Genomic DNA, 18,269 nt, shown 5'->3' with positions numbered 1-18,269 from the left:
GGCTCAAGTTGTCTTGCGGAAATGACAGCACTTGGTGAGATACCCTGCCTTTTGCCTCCATGGTACGTGACAATCATTGGACACATGCAAATGGACACCAGGTGAAAGACAGCTGGCTGAGTTGTGATTCACAGGCCAGAGTAGAGTCACAGTGAGGAACATTGAAACGATCAGCAGCCATGAGGGAAATTACAGTTTGGCTTGGCAAGTTCCACTGCAGGAGGACACCTGGTGAGTTACAGTCTCTGGACAGTGGGCTATAGCAGGCTCATCATTTCCTCCTCTTGCTTGTACTTTGTGGGGGATATGTCAGAAGGAAAAGATTTAGAGGCTGTCAGGGTGAGGGTCAGAGGTCAGCTGGGGTCAGGAAGTCTATTTCACTGAGGTCACTCTAGTCTCCTTTCAAAGTAATGAAGCCATTATTGGTGAAAGCAAGTGCCTGGCGTCTTGCTCTGTGAAGCAAGGCCCACATGGGGAGCAGGACTGAAAGAAGGAAGGGGACTCCCTTGGCTCATCCTCCTTCTGCCAATTCAACAGGCCTAAGAGGTGAGAGGTGCACAATCCTGCTTGATGTAGGAAGCCCTGGTCCTTGGAGAGGGATGAAGATGACAGCATGGGGTGAAAACAGATTGTTTCTCAGAGCAGTTAAGAATGGGGTCTCTCTCTCTCTCTCTCTCTTTGTCTCTCTCTCTCTCTGTCTCTCTCTCTCTCTCTCTCTCTCTCTCTCTCTCTCTCACACACACACACACACACACACACACACACATCACATCACTTTAGAATGTCAGAAACGGAAGAAACATTTGTCTAAGAGCTAACCCATCTCCCTCATTTTACCCTTAGAGCATAAACCTAGGTGTCTTTCTTGAGATCACAGGACAAATTAACAGGCTGGAACTATATATATTATACATTTTACTTAATTATTTGTTTATTATCTGTCCCTCTCCTCTAGAATGTAAGCTCTATGAGGGCAGGAACTTCATCTGTTTTGTTTACTGATGTATCCCCAGTGTTGCAAACAGTGCCACCTGACTCATAATAGATGCTCAATAAATATTTGTTAGATGACTTAGTGAATGAACCGATGAATGAATGGAAACACTGCACACATCGTATTCCCTTCCTCATGAATAACAGAGCATACCACCATACTAAAGGCTTTACAAAGTCCTGTATAAGAAACCTACTTAACATACCATTTTCCAAATGATTTCACTATAGAGACTTTTTTAAAATGGTAAGATGTATTAATGATCTCATGGAACTAGTATCCTGAGGGACACATTGCGGAAAATACTTTTTTCAAATGCACACCATCACTCATATTAGCATATGGTCAAGGCTTTAATTCCAAGCAACCACCCTGGACCTCACCACAGGTTCTCAAAACACTTCAGAAATGTGAGCTGGATGTGGATGATTGCCCAAAAGAGGACCTGTTTTGGCTCTTGTCAGCTCTTTGATTTAGAAAGTCAAGGAGTTTGGGGGAGGGTGATCAGTAGAAATGGCAGACTAGAGCTCTGGCCCAGGGAAGAGGAATCACAAGCTTGGGTCCTATTTACTAATTATATAGAACATATAGTCTCCTCTCACAGCCATTTTGTTTGCACATGTCTTGTTCTTCATTGGTAAAATGGGGACAGTACTAGTCATGATAACAACATACTGGGACTGTGGAAAGAATGTGAGCTTTGGAGTTAAACATATGGGTTCAAATATGTCTCTGCCATGTATTAGCTGAGTTACATTAGCCAAGCTGTATTGATTCATTAGGCTTGTTTCCTCCCCTGTAAGGTAGAAACATTAATACCTATTACTTAGAGTTATTGACAGGCTTGAATTAGATAAGAAAAGTGCCTGTATTCTTGATAAATAATAGCTGTTATTATTATTACCTATCAGAATATAAGCTCCACAAAGGTGGGATTTTTGTTTGCATTGTTTACTCCCAACACTTAGAACAATGCCTGCCACAGAGGAAGTGCTCAATAAATATAAATATTTTTTAATGTTGATGAGTTATTAATATTACTAAGACCTCTTTCAACTCTTCCTCTTATGGAGATATGAGCCTACACAAGAGAAACTTAGCAAAGTACTATAAAGGGGAGATGTTCTTTGTGTTGATACTAGACAACTTTGTCTTTTCTAAAGTGCTCCCTTTTCTTCCTTTTACCTAGATAATATTATTCCCAGAAACCAATACACAAGAAATTTGCAATACTTAGCTATATCATGTCTTGTCCCCCTAACTAGACTGTAACTTCTTGGATGGCAGGAAATGTTTCTTCTTTACTTTTGGGGGTACATTTTTGGTCATTACACTACTTAGTGCATATTATGTATCTGATTCCTCCACCAAATGTGTGAGCTAGCACAATGACTGGATCATAGTGGTTACCTAATAAGTTTTCACTGAGATGGGGACCCAAGAAAGGGAGAAAGTTTAGTCAGGAGCCTCCATCTCCCACATGGAAACAACCCAATGCAGATGAGGAAACAGTTATGTTGGGAGCCATGTGTCCCTTCCTAAATCATCCTCTGCCTCCACATGTGCAACTTTATGGAGTCCTGAGCCTTCCTGGGTTTGTATTGCTTAGACTTGAGAGAGGCAGCCTAGAAGAATAAGTATTATGACTGTTGTAACAACGTTCATTATTTCAATCAAAACCTATTCAGACTGGTATATATAGAATGCATAAACAACAAGGTCCTACTGTATAGAACAGGGAACTATATTCAATATCCTGTGATAAACCATAATGGAAAAGAATATGAAAAAGAATGTATGTATATGTATAACTGAGTCACTTTGCTGTACAGCAGTAATTAACACAACATTGTAATTCAACTATACTTTAATAAAAAATAAATTTTAAAAAAACCTATTCAGGAAACTCTTCTTGGGTGTCTTCTGTGGGCCAGCCACTGTGAGAGATGTGAGAGAAGATGCAGATGTGAGAGAAGATGCAGAAAGAAATAACACATGAATGGTCCAAATCCTCAGGGGGCAAATGGTTCAGCAAGTTCTAGATCACAGAATCAGGTGCACAATAGCTATAATAATAGTAATAATTTTCATTGTTAAGAACTAACTATATGTCAGACACAATTTTAAAAGCTTTACTTAGATGATCTAACTTTATCCTCGTAATAACTCTGAGAGTTAAATCCTCATTATCCCCATTGGGCAGAGGAGGAAACTGAGACATAAAAAAGATAAAGAAGTTGCCCCAGGTGTCAGAGCTATAAATAGATATTCAAACATAGACAATCTGATTTCAACGTCTGTGTTCCCATGAAAAGTGCTAATAATTAGAGAAATAATTTGAAGAAAAAAGATTAGTCTCTCTTCTAGTCTCATTTTATTTGAATCAAAAATATTATTTCCTCTTTCCTCACTCTCTATGGCTACTTGCATAGTTATACCCATTTTTCTGAAGGGGAGCTTGAGATACTTGCGCTGCTCTCACAGAATCATGTACGTCTGGAAATGCCCTCTCTTTAGCGTTCAGAAAAGTCTGTTCCTTCGTCTCAAATGTGTCAGGGTCATTGGGGAGTTGAGAAGAACCAGGTTTTCTGGGAAGGACTTGGAGGTGAGAACTCAAGAAGGCATTCTCAAAGCTGGGAGCTGGGAGCCAGGAGAGCGGGTCTCTATTCAGCACCGTGGACAGAGCTCCGTGCGCCTTCAGGACCCTGGACAGAGAAGCTGGTCGAGCCTGCCGGGAACAAGTCTGACTTGAGAGCAGACCAAGGGAAAGCAGAGCGCTAAATTCCCGTATTCCTTCTTTTCTTCAGCGAGACCTCAGTCACCTGCTCCTGAATCTTAGGAACAGGGGTACAGAGAGTGAGTATATTTTAAGGGGGCTAGTAACGGGAGGAGATAAGACTTGGGTGAGGAGTATTATATATATAAAAAATGGCTTTGGCTGATGTACTCCCACAACTCTTGGAAGATCTAAATCAGGGTCCTCAGATGGGAGTGTGGCATTGTTAGTGATATTTTTTAATGATTTGTATTTTTTTAGGCTGAGTAGCAAAGGGCCACTGTTGTCCTTTTTATCCCAAAGTCCTATCCCCCATCTCATACTGAAGTTTTAGTCTCTTGGAGAGCACTCCTGGCAGGAAAGACAGAGAAATAATCTCTTCGCAGCCCCTTGCCCTCCTCCCCATCTTCCCGTTCCCTACCCCCACTCATCCCCGTTCTCTCTTTCTCAAGTATACTCGTGCGCGCGCGTGCGCACACACCCACACACACGTGCACGCGCGCGGGTGCAGGGTGAGAAACACGAGAGCTTCCTGCACACTTAGTGGAGACGACTGAATTCCGAGCGAGCGGATGCCCCCGAAAGCAGGCTCTGTCTCTTTAAATGGGTTGTAGCAGTGGGGGAGGGGAACTGGCCGGAGCTGGCATTGTCCAGTTTGAACTGAGCACCGGAAGTGAAGGGGCAGGGCCAGGGCCGTGCACTGAGCCCCGGGCCATTGTCCATCTCCGACCAGGGCACTAGCCACCCCCCTGGCCAACCCTCTTTATCTTCTAGAAGGGGAGGCTAACTCTTCAAATGAGGAGAGCCGCTACTCCAGTTCCCCCACCAACCTCACGATAGGGAAGAGAGCGCACTTCAGAATGGGGCTCAAACGAGGAGGGTCTGGGAACCTGAGAGTGTCGGGATCCCAGCAACGGATAGGGATAGGATGGGAATGGGGGCAGGATGAGGGCAGCTGGTGGAGAGAGGAACACCCTTCAAGCCTCTTTGGGTTCCTCCTGTTCTCTCAGGGAACTCCACGTGGGGTCAGTTTTAGACACAGGCAACAAGGAAGGATTCTTTACGAAGAATCAATTTAGGAGCGCTTTGAGAGATCCAGAAAAACTCAGTCGGAAACGCAGGGAGGCAGAGACATTCAGTTAGTCAGAGACAGACTTTGAGAGGCTGCACCTAGGTCAGGAGTGGAGATCAGCCCTGTTGGGTCTCCAACCTCCCCCCTGCTTCCCCATCCTAGGCTTCCTAGTGTCCTGAACTCCAGGTCTATCTAAGCACACGGGGGTGGGGGTGAGAGCGGGTCAGCGCTGAGCTGCCGGGTCAGCTCTGAGACCTGAAGGGGAAGGGAGGGGGAGGGGCGCTCAAGGGCTGGGGGAGGGGGAGGGCTCATCCATTTCTCCCTTGACAGGTGGTTTGTGTCTCTGATTGGCCAGCGCTGCCAGGCTCACACCTCCCTCCCCCAACTCTCTGGAATGTATAATTATCTGCAAGGGGGGTGGGGGTGGTGTGTGAGTGTGTGTGGGAGCAGTCACGTGGTTTTAAAACTACCCCCCCCACAGGCCCCCCACCTGTATGCTGCTTTGGGGACCCCTACTGAGTCCTTAAAGTGCAGGATCCCCAATTCCCGGGTACTCAAGACTTCTAGGGCTGACGGCCCCAATCTCCAGATGTGGGGGGGGGCCGGGGGGTGTCAAACCTCAAGGTTCTGAGAAGGGACACCCCAGAGGTGTCAGAGACCGATGGGGCGGGGGTGGGGGGTGGGGGCCGGAGCTGGAGCCGGAGGGAAAGGGAGGGGAGAGGAGAGGGAGGGGAGGGGAGGGGGCTGCCCGCGGGGGGTTGGGTCATTGTCTTTTAGAATTTGGGAGCCTTTGAAAAGCCGTGGGCCCTCCCACCGCTATTGTGCTGGGGAAGATGTAGCAGCCTCTTCTCCGAGCCACCCCTTTGCCTCCGGACTTCTCTGGGGCCAGCAGCCGGCCGACCTGGGGCCCGGGGCCGCGGGCTCAGCCGACTACCATGGGCTCTGTGTCAAACCAGCAGTTTGCAGGTTCGACCTCGGGACTTACTGGGGACAACTTAGGCTGCAGGGGCGCCCAGAAGCCACATCAAAGGGAGGTGGGGGAAGTGTCCCCCAGGCTAGCCGAAGGACCCCAAGTCTGCGGCCTCCTGTTTCAGGGGGCGATCTCTGGAGCAAGGAACCCTGGTGTCCCAGTGCCGTGCAAGCTGAAGCTACGGGGGCGGGGGGAGAGAAGAGGAGGGGCCTGTCTGGCCGTCTGTCCCCGGGCAACGTGTAGTGGGAAGATGAGCAAAACTTTCGGGGCACCACTGGCCTCAGTTTAAGCTTGGGGAGCGCGGGAGGCAGCCGGGACAGGTATTTTCTCGTCGGCATCTTGGTAGCTGCAGCGCCTTGGGTGTCCACCCGCGGGCTGCACGCTCAGGTCTCCTTGCCGGGGTCTCTGGTGGGGTCCTCCAATTCCGTGGCCCCCCAGCTGAGCGCCCTCCCAATCTCCAGGTGGCGGCGCCAAGGCGCCGGAGGAGGCGCAGGAGGACGCGGCCCGGGCGGCCGAGGAGCCGCAGCTGCTGCACGGAGCCGGCATCTGTAAGTGGTTCAACGTGCGCATGGGATTCGGCTTCCTGTCCATGACTGCCCGCGCCGGGGTCGCACTCGACCCCCCGGTGGATGTCTTTGTGCACCAGGTGAGACCGACCCCTGTAACTTTGCCGCGGGAAGGGGATGTTGGCGCGCGGATCCAAGGGTGGGCAGACGGCCTCGGCTGTTGGGTTGAGGGAGATCAAGGGCCCTCATTGTGCGCTCCCATCTTTGCCGTGGCACCCCAGTTCTGAGTCCCCTTTAACTCCAGCGGGACGAGAGCTGGGGGCAGAGCCGAGTATCAGCACCCCTACCCCCCTCCGGGAACCCCTCTGGTTTACCACGTGTCTGTTACCTCTTTCCCCTGGGCAGGGGGCAGGGGGCAGGGGGCAGGGAGATGACCCCATGTGGGAGAACTAAGGTTGTATTGTGCTTGCCAGTGGGGGGAGGGCGAGCAGGCCGGCCAGGGAAGCACATGCCCGGTCAGAGCAGAGCCCTGAGCGCCCGCGCCTTTCACTATGGTGTGAATGGAGCTCCCGGCCTGGAAAGAGGGAGGGAAAGCACTTCGGGACCCAACGGGGTAAAGCTGAGAAGTCAGTGGGGTCTCCTCACCCAGGTGGTCACCCAAAACTCAAGCTCTGGGGCCTGGGTCGGTTTGGCAGATCCTTGAAGGATCTCTCTGGGGGCTTGAAAGTTCCTCGAGAACACAGTCTCAGGCACACGGTTCACTCGCTGGGCTTTTACTGTTCATTTCCTATCAGGAAAGAAAACCCAAGGAGCCCAGGCCTTAGATTCCTGGGCCAGGCTCGGAGGGAGTTAGGTTGCAACCCCAAGTTCTCAGTTAAAGCAAGGCAGCACAGTGGGGGTGAAATTCAGTGTCGCAGGGCAGAGGGTGGAGGGAGGCTAGCCTCTGGACCTATTCTCCTCAGCTTGGCATTTATGGCCCCAGACAGCCATTGATTGCTGTCCTAACATTCCCAGCCTCAAACAAGGAACCAGAGACTTCAGGTTTCCCTCCTCCCTGGCCACCCCTTCCTGAATATCTTAGAAGCATTTCTGTGGTCCTGGGCACAAGCCACACATAACCACCATGTAAAGGAAGTTGCTGCTTGTGTTCCCTCCACCTTTGGAGGTTTGGGGCTGGACCTGAGAAGAAATTGCTAATCCCAGGCACAGTAGGTTGACACCCAGGCCGGGCATGGAGGGGTTACTTCGGAGAGGTTGGCTTTAGGAGCAGTGGGGGAGGGGAAAGGAGGATGTGGGGATTAAGGGTTGGAGCCTGAGGGATGGTATTCTGGAGGGGGAGGGGTGGAGATGCTGGGTGGAGTAGTTGGAGGCAGCGGGGAAGTCTGAGCATGCCCCTCAGCGAGGACACAGAATGGGGGGAACAGGGGAGATAGAGGATATGGGGAGACGGGGGCCCACCAGTTAATGTTGGGGTCACTGGGCTACTAGAACATCTTTCCAGAAGGGTCGGCAGCAGAATGCTTGGCTATCCCCTTGCTTCACCCAGTTCCTCCACCCCCAACTTTACCCCCTCCCCATCAGACAACTAATTCTGGCTGGTGGCTTTGCCCCCTTCCCCGTCTCATTTACATATGTGAATGATAACCCACAGGAAATAATTGTGGGAAAAAGAAGGGAATTGGCCTCTTTAGATCTATTAAATCACTTTATTACAGGAACCAGCTTTGAATGGCCCTCCTCAGCGGGGTGGCCAGCTCCCCCACTCTCCCATTTATCTGATCACAAAGAGATTAAAATCTCTCCTGGTCTGGAGATGACTGGACAGCTTCCCCAATTTTGGAAGGCTTGGAATAAAAGAGTCAAACGCAACATTTTCTTGCCTCCCTTCCAAAGGCTGTTGAATAGGGAAGGACTGAGGGGAATGTAGCCCCTCTGAGGTTCTTTGGTGATACCCAACTCGCAAGGAAGGTTTTCCTGAGCAAATGCATCTGTGCCTCAGCCCACTTACCCTTAGGATCGAAAGCAGTTGGGAAATATTGGAGGGCATAAAGGAAAGCAGGGACCTTCTGGTTTGGGGAGTGGAGCCCGTACCACATTATTTCAGATGGGTTTGCTGGGAGATAACTGGACTTTGGGGTCTTGGAATGTCCAGGGACATTCCACAGTTGAATAAGTTATCAGGAGGAGTTGAGCTGGGATAAGGAATCAAGAATTTGTCTCCCTAACACCCCCTACTGACAGTCACAGAGGACAATGGTGGACATTCCCTGAGCCTCACCTGGTAGCTCTGTCTTTCGATTGTGCACTGCTGGGGCTTACGTTGATCCTCAAACCCTACCATAGCAGTTAGACTAGTGATTCCAGTCCTACACTTGAGAGATTTGAAATCTCTCCCTGGGGATCTAATATAGAGGAGTTAGGTAGATGCAGGACAATCCTTAAAAATCCTCCTGCGGGAAGGGAGTGTTCCCAAAGTGGAGAGAGAGTGAGACATTTGAAAACCTCTCCTTTGGCTGCTGGTGGTGGGTACCTTAGAATTGCAGGGTGGGTGGTGAGCAAGATAACTGTCCTAAGATAACATCTGCTAAGGGAGGGGGTCAGGGAGCCCCTTTCCTAAGGAAAGAGGAGTGGGGAGCAATTAAACATTTTCTTTTCCCTTCCAAGTTTGGGCCTATTTGGTTCCCAACACGCTGTTCACTATTTTTGCACTCCCTGTCAAACACGCAGTGCCCCACAGGGGTGGATGAGTGGGAAAGAAAACCTACCTTTAGCTTTTTAAAAAAATGAGTAAATAAAACCCATAAAGCAAAGAGACTTCTGTAACAACCCTTTTACTCAGCCACAGGTCTTATGCTAGAACTCTCTTCCTGTCCCTGAATTTGGGGGGATTTAAGAATCATAATAATGGCAGGTGGCCAGCCCTTAAATCAAGGTTTCTCAACCTCAGCACTATTGACGTGTTTTGAACAGGATAATTTCTCATGCTGGGCATCCCTCAGTTGCGACAACCAAAAATGTCTCCAGACATTGCCAAATGCCCCCTGGGAGGCAAACTCGCCCCCAGTTGAAAAACAGTTATACATCGCAAGGTGGAACAAGAAAGAGCTAACTACTGTCTCCTGGTTTCCTGAGGTTCACCAAGGATTCTCAATTCTCTATGGCCATTTTAAGAGTTTTGGCTTACCTCATGTTTTCCTGTGGCTCAACTCCCAAACCCCTTAGATTTGTAGAAATTTGAAAATGAGGAAAAGGTCCCCTGCTTTCTCCCACAGCTCTTTGGAACCCAAGTCTGTTTAAAATGGCTTTCTGGCTAAAATGCTGTATTACAAGGCTTGGAGGCCAAAGAAGAGCCCAAATTTGACCGAGGGACCAAGTTTGGGTTAGGAGAAGAAATTTCCAATACCGAGAAACTGCTGAAGCCACGTGGCCTGCTTTTTCTGAAAAGGATGAGTGGGGGGTAGTGAGAGCAACTCAGACCCATCTAGAGTAGGGCTCTTGGGTTTGGGGGCAGGGAGAATGTAAAGGGATCTTTCCCACCTGGTTTATAACCTCACTAGTGCCTCTGATTACCCACCTTATGTTTCATTTTTTGATGTACTTGTCTTAACCCCTCTTCTAACCTGTAAACTCTTTGAAGAGAGAGACTAGCAGTCTGGTTAGTTTTCTAGTATGCACCTGGTGGGCTGAAGAAATGAATATGGGTCCCCTGAGGAATCAGGAGTACACTAACAGTTGGGGATCCTTGTCAGCAGAAGTCTTCCTCCAGACACAAAAGGCTGGAGGTAGGGAGGGAATGTTAACTGATAGTTGCTGTCTCTTTCTGGACTAGGGCCTGAATAGGGCCTGGCACTCGGTAGAAACACCATGAAAGCTTGTAGAGTGAGTGTCAGTGGATTGCAGTTGAGCTCCCGATAGGATATTGCACGGGTTTGATGGGTCATTCATTAGTTATTTCATTTCCATCTTAATAGGAAACTATTTTTTAAATGAGTGGATTTTTTCAGGAAGTTGGCAGAGAAGCACATGAGTTGGTTTGAGCATTATGGGATCTTCTTGGGTCCTTCTCTTTCTGAAGAGACCTGCTTTCTAGACAGTGTCCCAAGTAAAGGCTGTGCCACCATCATGAGCAAAGCTTGTGGTTGGTGACACCACAAGCTTGCCATACAAGTGGTTGTCAGTGATTTTCTCCAGGGCAAGGTTGTTTCTGGAACATTCCTAATCAAACTACCTATTGGAATTTGCTGGTGCTTTTTTTTTTTTTTTTTTTTGAGAAACAGCCCTAGGCAAATCACCCCTCCTTTCTTCCTGCAGGCAAGAATAGCAATTACTATCAGTGTTAAATCTGGGAGGTCAAAGGAGGTTGGGGGGGGGAGGAGAAAACTTTCAAGAATAGTACCGCACTTAGTACAGAGGCAGCTTGGAGTTACTTAATTCAGACTGGAAAGGAGAGTAAATGGCTTTTGTCAACAGAGCAGAACAACAACTGGGTTACTGGTTTAAAACTCCCGGACACTTTCTTCACTCCATGGGTAGGTGGGGGGGGGGAACCACCCTGGGTTGGGTCCTCATCAGAGTTCAGTCTCCTTGCGACTCCATTTTCCTAAGGACCAAGGAGAAGACGCCCACCCTAAGGAGCTGGGAAGATCAATCTAGGTGAACACTCGCGTGCAGAGTTGAGAACCGCGGTCTCCTTCCTCTCTTCTGCTCCAGTCTCCCTCTGGCTGCCTTTGTGCCGCCTTGCTGATGAGCAGCACCATCTGGTGGAGAACTCCAGGCTGGAGCTCGTGGTCCTGGCTGTGTGTCTGAGCAGAGGCGATGTGTGTAGGGTTGTATGCTCACAGCCTTTGGTTCTGGACGGATCTCTTTCCCCCACCCTCCCTGACACACACATCAAAATAAACTGCTTCTAATAGAACCCATTGGTTTCCTAGCGCCTACCAAACCCTACCTTCAGGAATGACGCTTGGGTTGAACTGCGAGGACACCTCGGAACCAAGTCATTAAAATTACTTTCACCTGCGGCTTTTTACTTTTTCATTGTGGCTGTTAGAAAGTTTTTAAATGGCTGTGCGTCTTGCATTATATCGCATAGTGCTGGATATAGAGTCCGGCTAGTTGCAATCAGCTCGGGGCTCTCACACTATAAATTTGGTCAAGGTGCTTCACCCCTCTGCCTCTGTGACCTCACCTGTAACACAGGGGGCATGATAAGGTCTACCTCACAGGCTTGGTGTGAGGGTCACATGTGTTACAACATGTAAAGTGCTTAAAACACTGCTTAGCCTATAGTAAATATTAGTAATAAAATTAAATCTTAGTCATTTTAGATAGTAGAGAACTTAAGTTTCTTCTGCAAATGTTTGTGCACTGCTAGGCACCTAGAACTGAGGGTATAAACATGCACTAGGTAGTCTTGAGCTGGAAGGGCCCCGGGTTTTGCAGAAAAGCCAGAAACCCAAGCTGTGATCAAGTCTGATCTCCTGCTTTTACAGATGATTATAGAAACCAGAACTTATTTATCCAAATTTCATAGAGCAAGTTGAGGGAAACTCGGGTTCCTGTGAGCTTTTTACTCCATGTGTCCTGAGTGACCCCTTAGGTCCCTTCTATCTCTAACTTATAAAGGCATACTTGATGTGGGGGAAGCTTAGAGTAGGCAGTGGTGAGGTATTAGGGGGCCGGAAAGACTAAGTACTGTAATTGGCCCAAGTCCTTCCTTGCCATCCAAAAAAAGAGAAATGCCTCCTGTAACTGTTTTCTGTCCGATTAAATGCCATCTTCCCCTCTCCCCACTATAGGCTGCCCACCCTCCTACCTCAAACAAATTGGGAAAGGAAGATGGGAGGCCTGCCTCCCTCCCACCTTTAATATAATTTATCTGAATAAATAACCCTAATTAGGTCCCTGAGTAAAAGGTTTGACTGAAAGCCCTGGAAGGGTGGGAGGGCAGGTCAGAAGGAAAGATGGCTGTTGGCAATGGTGACTTTGGCAGACCAGCAAGCTTGACTGGGGAAGAAAGGTGTCTCTGTATCCGTTTCTCTCACCGTGACCATAACCCTTATGTGGAGAGGAAGGAAGGAACTGATGAATGCGGTGAATGTGGGGTGGGGGGGAGTCAGGGGGGAATCTGCAGCCTCTGGAACTCCAGGAATCTGACCACCAGAACCAGCCAGTGTCAACTCTTTGTTTCCCCGGAGCTGGGCTCTATTGGGGGAGCTCAAGCCTTGCCCCTCCCCCCCCAGGTCTTTTCTTTTTGGAGGGGATGGAGAGAGGGGCGGGGCCCAGGCCCCGCTTTGTGTGTGGCTGGGGGTGGGGTGGGGTGATAGCAAGAATTTCAGGCTCCTTTCCGATCAGGCCCTGTGAGGCAGGCTCCGTGGGGCTGCACGCCGATTACCTACCTGATAAGAGAGGAATTCAAACTATGTGTTTTAGAAAGGGGCGAGGTAGGCCCCCCACCCCCACCCCCGGGAGCCACCCTTGGAGACCACCAGTCTAAATCTTGACCTGTTATGGTGAGGTGCCTGCAGAGTTGGGGGTTTTTTGGTTTTGGTTTTTTTCACCCTTTTAAAGTCTTAAGCAGACCTCAAATCCTCCAGTGATGGAGTGGGTGAGCTGAGAGGGCTGGTCAATTTCATATGTCCCCATTTATATTATCCTCTTGTTCTCATAGTAAGCCTAGGAGGTGTGGATGGAGGAGAGTGTTGTCCTCAGTAAACTGGAGCTCAGAGAGGGGATGTTTTTCTGAGTTTCCACTGCCAGTTAGTGATAAAAACTAGAGTTAAAATTCCCAGTCTCTTGACACTTCTTTCTCACTGTTACCCTGCCCTCATCCAGTCTGAAGAGGTTGATGATAATTGCCACTCAGGATTTATGTGTGGCAGGCTATGTGTTAACTACTTTTCATGCATAAACCCTCACAGCACCACCATAAAATTATTATTTACTCCATTTTGTAGGGTAGCACAGAAAGCGGGGACAGGCTGTCAGATTCTAAACCCTGGCTCTTAGTCACTTATCTATCTGCTGAATCACAGCAAGGACTGGGAGTGTTCCAGCCTAAGAGCCCACTAGGCAAATGGGAAAAGCTGGGTTTGCCTGGGTCAAGAATGCTCTTGGTCTGGCTCCTCCAGCACCTCCTGACTCACTGGCTTGTCCCAGCTCAATAAGAGACAAGTCAGATTTAACATCAAATTCAGTGTGGTTGTTACACAACGGGGAGGGGGAAAGATTTCACCTTTCTGAAATGTTTTTATTTTCTGCTTTAATGCTCCACATCAAGATTGGTGGGGGGAGTCATCACAATTCTGGCTGTTCCTGTGGGAAAAAGAAGAAAGGATCCCCAACCTTTGGAATATTTCATTGATATTTATTGAGTATATATTCTTCATGTTTCCCTGCCCGCGTAATCTTCATTAAAATCTTAGGCGGCTTCCCTGGTGGCGCAGTGGTTGAGAGTCCGCCTGCCGATGCAGGGGACACGGGTTCGTGCCCCGGTCCGGGAAGATCCCACATGCCACGGAGCGGCTGGGCCCGTGAGCCATGGCTGCTGAGGCTGCGCGTCCGGAGCCTGTGCTCCGCAACGGGAGAGGCCACAACAGTGAGAGGCCCGCGTACCGCAAAAAAAACCAAACAAAAACCAAAAATCTTAGGTAGGGATTTCCCTGGTGACGCAGTGGATGGGACTCTGCGCTCCCAGTGCAGTGGGACCAGCTACGATCCCTGGTCTCAGATCTAGATCCCACATACATGCTGCAACTGAGATTCGCATGCCACAGCTAAGGAACCCTGGAGCCGTAGCTAAGGGGCCCCGCCTGCTGCGACTGGAGAGCCCACGCGGTGCTGCAACTGGAAAGCCGGCGGGCCACAACTGAGGAGCCCGCCTGCCACAACTAGGACCCAGTGCAACCAAAAAAAACAAAAAACCAAAAAAAAACCCTAAGGTAGGTTTTTATCCTGTTCTGAGGCCCAGAGGTGAGTGACTGACCAAGGTCACACATGATGCTGGAAATTAGTAGAAACAGCATTTCATGAACCAGGTTGTGTCTGGCACCTGAGCCTATGCTCTTAACCAATTACCTCAACGGAAGTTTTGTCTTAAGCAGTACCATCTAAATTAAAACAAAAATGTAAATGACTGAGGAATTGGGGATCGCATCTGGCAAAAGAGCATGTTTCACCTAAGTCCCAGTTTGAAATATCCACCCTGCCCCATCACTACCACCAGCAGCATGACATGCCTCAAGCCAGGACTGGGTGCACGATGATCCCTTTTGCTTCTGAACCGCATTTTCAATGAGGACTGCACCTTGTTGACATATTTGACGTGCTCTTTGGATGTTTTGGAAGCTATCTATAATGAAGCCTATTCTGGGCAGGGTCTGGGAGAGGCTGTCACTCCACTGATGTGTTGTTGACGCAGCAAGTGGCAAGGTGAAATGGACTGTGAGCTTCAAATCGGAAACCCTGGGTTCTTCTGACCCTGGTTTTGCCATTCAACTAGCTGTGTGAATAACTCCTTTTTTTTTGGTTCAGACATGCAGTGTTTTAGTGAGATCGTTCCACACATTCGAAGTCCTTTCCTTTAACAATTTGCTCATCTTCCCAAGTAAAATAATTAAAACCTACCTCCTTGTTCATTCATCCAAAATGTGCTAGGCATTATTTAGGTGTCAAAATGCAGCAGTGAACAAAACAGGGACTTTATTTACAAGTTTACATTCTTTTTAATGGCTTCATGGTATTTTTGTTTTCTGTTGTTTTTTTTTGAACGAGTGAGATACTGAACATATGTGTCATGCTAAATCCTCCTGCAAATTACCTGCTTATATTCTGTTCTGTGATTCTTTTTATTCTTTTTTTATTATTTTTTTTTGCGGTACGCGGGCTTCTCGCTGTTGTGGCCTCTCCCGTTGCGGAGCACAGGCTCCGGACGCGCAGCCTCAGCGGCCATGGCTCACGGGCCCAGCCGCTCTGCGGCATGTGGGATCTTCCCGGACCGGGGCACGAACCCGTGTCCCCTGCATCGGCAAGCGGACTCTCAAACCACTGCGCCACCAGGGAAGCCCTGTGATTCTTTTTTCTTACTGACTTACAGTAGCTTTTTGTAGTTTTATCAGTTTAGTTATCTGTCTTGATTTTTAAAAAAACTGTCTCAAAGTTTTTTCCTCTTAACACTGAGATATTTAATTCTTCCAAAATATATTTTGCATACGTATGATGCAAAGTGTAGATTTCTGGCTTCATTTTCAAATGGATAACTGTTTTCTCAATAGTATTTATGGAATTGTTTTCCTCACCTGTTGATTTCTCCACTTAATCTTGGATCTCCCAGTAGACTTTCCCTTCTAATCCACTGATCTGTCTGCTTGGGTCATACTGCCTTTTCCCTTCAACTTTCAGAAACATTGTTTTGATATAATTTCAAACTTGGGAAAAGGTTGCAAGAATAATACTAAAAACTCCCATATAACCTTTACCCAGATTTATCGGTCCTTAATATTTTGTCCCATTTGCTTTTTTATTTTTTCTTTGTACAGATAGACAGATATCAAGCATCTTTAAATATTTCAGTGTTTTTTCTAAAATAGGGCCATTCTCTTACCTAATCTCAGTACAATGATCAAAATTAGGGAACTTAACATTGAAACATTTATCTACCATATGCAAATTTTGTCAGTTGTTCTAATATTTTTTCTTGTTCTAAGATCCAATCCAGAGTCATGTGTTGCATTCAGTTTCTTTACTTCTCTGGGGTTTGTCTTTCATGACTGACATTTTTTAAGTGTATAGGCCTGTTACTTTATTTGTTTTTTATTTTTATTTATGTTTATTTATATTTAATTTTGGCTGCATTTGGGTCTTCACTGCTGCACGCGGGCTTTCTCTAGTTGCAGCAAGCAGGGCTACTCTTCCTTGTGTTGCTCGGGCTTCTCATGTTGCGGAGTACGGGTTCTATGCATGCGGGCTCAGTAGTTGTGACTCACCGGCTCTAGAGCACTGGCTCAGTAATTGTGGCGCACGGGCTTAGTTGCTCTGCGGCATGTGGGATCTTCCCGGACCAGGGCTTGAACCCGTGTCCCCTGCATTGGCAGGCGGGTTCTTAACCACTTCGCCACCAGGGAAGCCCCAGGTCTGTTACTTTATATTTTACAATTTTACATTGGTTGATTTCTTATAAATGCTATGTTTAAGAATTTTTCTTCTGTTTTATTTTTCTTAGAACTTTGAGACTAGCTGCAAAAAATGCTATGGCATCTGTTTATCTAATGATTGTTCCTAATGTGATGTAGATATTTTGTTCTTCATTGTGATGACTCTTTGAGTCACAGTTTCTTTACCGATAAAATGGAAGTGTTCTTCCAACCTTAGAGGAACATGTGCATGCAGGTTTTTTTGGTTTTGGTGTAATAACGGAGACTAACATTAAAATCTACCATGCTTCCCTCCCCCAGAGTAAGCTGCACATGGAGGGCTTCCGGAGCCTGAAGGAGGGTGAGGCCGTAGAGTTCACCTTTAAGAAGTCTGCCAAGGGCCTGGAATCTATCCGAGTCACCGGCCCTGGTGGGGTGTTCTGTATTGGGAGTGAGAGGCGGCCCAAAGGAAAGAACATGCAGAAACGCAGATCAAAGGGAGACAGGTATGGATTGCAAGGCAGCTTGTGTGTGGGTTGGGAGGGACATGCTGAGGATGAGGAAAACTCTCCTCATTTTGCCCCTTTCTTGGACCAGATTGCCAAAGGTAAAAGGAAGCCTGCGGCCCCTGGATGTGGGAGGTGAAGAGAGGGCAGTATGTGAGGAGGGTACTTCATGACCTAGCTCTTCTACTGACAAGTAATTACGTTCTGTTAGCACTAGCCTCGATTGCTAAACGGATTTCATGATACTAACCTCACATGATTATTTTAGAACTAAAAGAGACCATGGATGTGAAAGTGTATGTGGTCAGGACAAGATGGTGTATCTGTACCTGTTGCTTCTTCACCACGTCTCCAAATGGCTGGTTTCTTCCATCTTAGTTCTGTGCTCAAACAGATCACATAGTCTGGCTCCTTTAATTTCTATATTTTTATTGAATGACAGGTACTCTTTTTAAAGGTATGGTAGTTCCCAATTGGGGTCCAGAATTTCTGTTCTTGGTATTTTCAAGTTGACATGAATCGGAAGGTATCATCTAGACAATTACGTATCTGGAAAGGACTCAGAGTCATCTAGTCATATTCCTCCTTTTGTAAGTGGGGAAATTGGTCTCTGGGAAGGGAAGTGGGTATAGTAACAACTTGAACCAGAGCCCAGGTGTCCTCTTTCAGAGGAAGGCTTGTAGTCTCTTCTCACTCCTTTCTCTCAACTTTACCATGTTGCTTGGTGCTAGGTGCTACAACTGTGGAGGTCTAGACCATCATGCCAAGGAATGCAAACTGCCACCCCAGCCCAAGAAGTGCCACTTCTGCCAGAGCATCAACCACATGGTGGCCTCGTGTCCACTGAAGGCCCAGCAAGCTCCCAGCTCCCAGGGAAAACCAGCCTGCTTTCGGGAGGAGGAAGAAGAGATCCATAGCCCCGCCATGCTCCCCGAGGCCCAGAATTGAGCCACAGTGGGTGGGGGCTATCCGTGTGTGATCAGGAAGTTTTGAGGAACAGGCATCCATCGGCAGAGTGGAGAAAGTGGGGACAGGGTGGGTAGGGGGCAGCTGGCACTGCCATATTATCTCAGGCCGGGGGCCAAAGCGTCACCCCCTCTTTCCTCTTGGTGGGGGGGAAGGGGTGAGGCAAAGAAACTCCAATCATGCTCTATCCAAATGCACGTGAGGGCTTTGGGGGGTAACCCTTCCTGCATGCTTTATCTGAGTCTCCATCCCCAGAATCTCCAGCTTTTGAAAGTGGCCTGGATAGGGAAGTTGTTTTACTCTTCAAGAAGGATATGGAATAATATTTCCCGTGCCAGAGTGAAAAGAT

At 48.0% G+C, this 18,269-nt stretch overlaps 1 protein-coding gene across 1 annotated transcript; it reads left to right on the top strand.

The window, feature by feature from the left end:
- Window positions 1–5,777: 5,777 nt before the first annotated feature.
- Window positions 5,778–17,902, top strand: LIN28A (lin-28 homolog A; the record flags this gene model as incomplete). The annotated part of the gene is made up of 4 exons (XM_082657784.1): window positions 5,778–5,808; window positions 6,274–6,458; window positions 16,770–16,954; window positions 17,686–17,902. The coding sequence occupies 4 exons, from the start codon at window positions 5,778–5,780 to the stop codon at window positions 17,900–17,902; spliced, it is 618 nt and encodes a 205-aa protein (XP_082513910.1).
- Between the last annotated feature and the right edge of the window lie 367 nt (window positions 17,903–18,269).

Source organism: Grampus griseus (genome assembly GCF_964374135.1).
Source record: "Grampus griseus genome assembly, chromosome: 1".
In the NCBI taxonomy this organism is placed as follows: domain Eukaryota; kingdom Metazoa; phylum Chordata; class Mammalia; order Artiodactyla; family Delphinidae; genus Grampus; species Grampus griseus.
The sequence above is the reverse complement of the archived record's forward strand: the minus strand, read 5'-3'. Positions and strand labels throughout refer to the sequence as shown.